Source organism: Propithecus coquereli, unplaced genomic scaffold, assembly GCF_000956105.1.
Source record: "Propithecus coquereli isolate 6110/MARCELLA unplaced genomic scaffold, Pcoq_1.0 Scaffold54, whole genome shotgun sequence".
In the NCBI taxonomy this organism is placed as follows: domain Eukaryota; kingdom Metazoa; phylum Chordata; class Mammalia; order Primates; family Indriidae; genus Propithecus; species Propithecus coquereli.
In genome coordinates this window covers 4,481,823-4,486,405 of record NW_012151285.1, presented here as the reverse complement: position 1 = coordinate 4,486,405, position 4,583 = coordinate 4,481,823, and the positions used below count along the sequence as shown (strand labels likewise).

Here is a 4,583-nt window from a genome sequence, read left to right as displayed (position 1 = left end):
GATGAAGCCAAAGTAGTAGGAGGGAGTAAAACAATGAAGGAAAACAGATATCATGCTAAGGGGTTTGGATTTTTATCTTATAGGCATTGATCATAGGAAGCCATGAAAGGCTTAAGCAGACACTTGGTTAGGTTTGCAATTAGAAAGAACCTTCTGGTGGAAGTGTGTTCACTGGAAGAAAGAGGTAAAAGAGATCATTCCTAATTTTGCCTTTTCAAAATAACTTCCATAAAGGACTTTCTGGGTCTTTTAAGTACACAGGACGAGACGTTTAAAAAGCAGCTTGAGGAATAAACTATCAAGCAATCCCCCTACTGCCAGATGAGAACATACAGTTGAGTTGCCACCTGTCCTATTCACTTATTTTTCAAGCAGTTGAGGTTGGCCATTTCTGTCTTAAAATGGAGTAATGAAATAAAAACCATAATGAACCAGATTCTTAATTCTCACTTAATCTCATTTATTATTGCCCGAACCAAATACATTCTTCCCACACCAGAACAATATTGAATAGCATCATAAACTGGTTTTTTATGTCCAGGAAAGATGAAAATGAGTCACAAAATGTGAAAGAAGGAGTTTGCATTAGATCAGAGACAACAAAAACAAGAAAAAGCAAAAGGAAAGCTTCTAGGAAAGAAACAAAGTCAATGGAATTTGAATTTTTGTCCTGGATCCTCAGTGTGATTCTTCACTGGAACCAGGAAGCTACTGGCATCCCTGTACAAAGCAATATGGACGACAAGTGCTAAACACAGGGGTCAGAGGCTGGCAACCACTGGACAGAGGCCCCAGGGGTCTGAGGCTGCTGGACACAACCTGAAGTGTTTGAGGTCTGTAGGCCACGCAACCCAAGGGTGAGTATCCATACGTGGCAAGGCTCAGGGGTCTCCAGCTGCTGGACAAGCAGGTTAGAGGGTTATAGCCACTGGACACGTAGCCTCCTATGAGTTGGCCACTATTGAGCAGGGGGATCAGTGGACGGCAGCTACTGGATGCAAAGCTCAGAGGTCTACAGGATCCTGGGAGGTAGGAACCGGAGACGAAGGAAGAAGCAGGAAGAAAACTGGTTCCTTGGCAGGGTCTGGGCACGTAGTAAGCAGAGGAAGCACAGCAAGAGGTTTCAAGGTTGGCTGGCTGGCAGCTGGTCGGTTCACCACAGGTCTCTTGGCAGTTGTCTGTGAGCCAGGTACTGTCTTGACAGCTACCCGGTAAGCAGAGGGCATCTCCACAGCTCACATTGGTAGAGTAGATGGCAATGGAGGAGGTGGGAGGAATATGGCAGGAGTTTCTGAGGGCTCCTGAGCTGCAGTTTCCTGAGCAGTAGTTGGGGCAAGACATAGTGAGGTTTTGAGAGCAGGCTGTGGTTGAGGGGAAGAAGCGAGTGCCTCCAGTTTCACTCTGCCCCTCATCGGGCTGCTCCCCTTATATATCCCTACAGGGTGGTGGTTGTGTACACAGACTCTTCCTCCTTCTTGTATGAAGCTGCATCAGAACTTTATTATAGCCCAGGAAGTGGTGTTCCCACCTCCCGTAAAACTGGATTTTCATTGCAATGCTTTCCATTGATTAAGTGTATCTATAAATGAGTGTGATTGAATTTTAATAGGAGCTCCCCTTCTTAAATTATCCAACCAAAATAGACACTTTTGAAGACTATGTACTTAGTCCAATTATAACCACCATTGCCCATACATTCTTAACATTCCTCTCTTGGAATTGTCTTTGAAAGTTGTAGCAGACTTCTTTGTAACAGTGGCAAATCATGTCTCTTTGAAGGGAAATTCTATTCTTTTTGGAAACTGCTCAAAATAAGCAACTTGGAAGCAAGTGTGTTGCAAAAGAAAGGGAAAATCTTTATAAACTATATGGTAGAAAGAGTTTAAGCTACTGTCAAATGGAAATTTTCAGTATATTTTGCTTTATTTCAGAATTTATTTCCCAAATTTTAGCTTTGCTTTATTTCAGAATCCTAGTGGAAATGGACTTCCTACCAAAATATTTTTATTCAAAAAATGTATTTACTTTATTCATTTAAATAAATAAATAAGCTGTGTCAAGCTGAAAAATTGGTTTATATTTAAGGTATCCTTAAATATAGATAATGAGGTTAGACTCAGTTAAAATTGTGCATCTTACCGTGAACAAAAACAAATAAACAGATCCTTTAAAGAAAGTTGGACAACGTGACATTTTTCATGAGCATTGCAAGCATGTGCATTGCGTAGTTACTCATATTCCAACTGAGAAATATAGTTCTTGGTTACAAAAAAATAAGATACAGTGATTAAGACATGAATTTATTTTGCTTTCTGCATTCACTCTGAAGTCAATTTCCAAAAAAGAGCTTCTAAACTACTTCACAGAGACCATAATACCGGGATAAATGTATAGTTTTCCTACATTTGTGTACCTTAAAGGCCATTTGTGGATACATATTTCTGAATAAAAATTGTTTAAAAATGTATGATTGTGGTTAGTTCTAACTGTCCCACTGTATTTTTTTGCATATGGACATATTCAGGGAATTTGACATATTGACGTAGTCATGGGAATTTAAATTATCTGCTGGCTCTCAGTTGTAATTCCTTTTGGATAAAATGTCAATTTAAATCACAACACTTCTATTTTCATGTTGGATGGACATGCCACACTTATCAAGGCTCCCTCTGTCCAGGAGGAATAGAATCTCTGCAATAGAAGTTTGGTTTCTCTATGAGGCAATTCAGGACTATTTTACTACCAGGGGTAGAAATGTAAAAATAAAACGATATAGTCTCTTAGGTTCTGTACTAACACGTTGAATTTATCTCAGTATTTTAGGCCAGAGGCTATGACTCTTTGATGATTTGTACCTGATGTGTTTGAGGACTCCCTCCTCCAGCACTCACCCCAGCTCTCATCCCCAGGACAGCATCATCTGGTGCTCTTTGTACACAGCTGCTAGAGTCTTCTTGTGCAATCCTGGCTGTATCAGCTGAATGGTGTTAGTAATAGGTACAGCCACGTTCAGCTGAACGCTTATCCAATTATGTGTTGATGCTCTTTGTGTCTGCTTGCCTCTGAAATAAGCAGGAGTCCAATACCTGTGTCATTAGTACATCAATATACTTGTGTAGACGGATGGATGGATATGCACTGTATATGTTCTGTATATGCATGGAGATCTTTGTCCATCTCTATTGTCTTCTCTTTTGTTTCAACACTGTATCTAGATTAATACTCCTGAAATTAATTTCATCGTGATTCTTTTACTGAAAAACTGGAACTTTGTCCATAGAGAATTGTTCAAACACTTGGCTGGTCCTCCTCTGCTTGCCAATAAAGATTCTCTTCCACCTTTTGGGGTTGCCTGTTCATGTTTCCAGTTACACCTTGCCCATTCTTTTTTCACATCATCTCCTCACTTACCTACCCTTTCTCTCATTTGGAATAATTTCTAAATTTTATCTATCATTCAGACCTCAGGTATATTAGCTCCTTCTTTGTAAATACTTTCCACACCATTTCTGCCAACCTAAATCTGTCCAGCTTTTAGATTTGTATAATTATCACCACCTAATTCTTTCTCATGGACCTCAGGGCTCTCTCTCTTGCTCTCTCGGTCTCTCTCATGCACACACATACGCACACACACACATTTTCTTTGCAAGCAAAATATTCTTTACGTGTCTTACTTCTCAACTATTATAGAACACTTATGAGCTACTATTTACTGAGCCCTTATTATATACCAGATACTGTTGTACATGTCTTACACGATTTAGATTCCTTAATCCTCACAACATATCTATTTGAGTAGGTAGGATCATTATTCTCAAGACCTGTGAGGAAACTTACTGTATCCTTAATAAATAATGTGCTGACCAATATCACAGCAATCACAAAATATAGCTTTGTTTTTCTTTATCAAATAAAAATTTACCTTTACTTAGTTAAGTCAATAATCTCTTTTATACAGTTTTTTCACTATCTATTTATTTTCATCTGGGAAAGTCAACTTCTAAGGAATATAAAAGAACACGAGGACAGAAGGAAGTTCAGGGGGACTTCAAATCCTTTGTCAAGTTTTTAATCTTGTCCTTTCTAATATTTTGGATTAATATTCATTTTAGCTTGGCTTAAAGAAGATAATCAATTATCTGAAGTTAGTTTATTATAGCCTACTATAATGTAATAAAGTGATAAAAGTATAGCACCCCCTATTGGATGCCATGTGTAAAATAATTGAATTATAATTAATTGAAAGAATTAAGTAATTCTTGGATCAACAATGTAGAGTTCTGGATAAATACAGGCTGTCTGCTTTCAACTGAATTTTCACGACATTATAGCATCCTTTAGTGTGAAAACTATAATTTATATACAATTTGAACGATATTTGCTCCCTCTTTTTCTCTTCATTCCTATGCAAAACCTTCCCGAGATGATGTTAGAAAACTGTTTTGTGTTAAGGAACACATCTTTTCATACCCATATGAAAGACACTGAAGTTGGAGGTATTCCTTCCACTATTTATAGTTAAGCCCTTGAATTGTGTCCCTTTCATCTTTACGAGATCTTTTTAAATGTCCTGCCTATAT

General features: G+C 38.2%; 1 protein-coding gene across 1 annotated transcript; it reads right to left on the bottom strand.

Annotated features, from left to right (window-relative positions):
• Positions 1-708: 708 nt before the first annotated feature.
• On the bottom strand, positions 709-1,341 carry LOC105820787 (keratin-associated protein 26-1). Its single transcript, XM_012657341.1, has one exon. It carries the CDS (start codon positions 1,339-1,341, stop codon positions 709-711), a length of 633 nt encoding a protein of 210 aa, XP_012512795.1.
• Between the last annotated feature and the right edge of the window lie 3,242 nt (positions 1,342-4,583).

Bases quoted from the DNA above. Each gene is read 5' to 3' on its own strand.
- LOC105820787 (XM_012657341.1), bottom strand. From the start codon at position 1,341: ATGTCTTGCCCCAACTACTGCTCAGGAAACTGCAGCTCAGGAGCCCTC.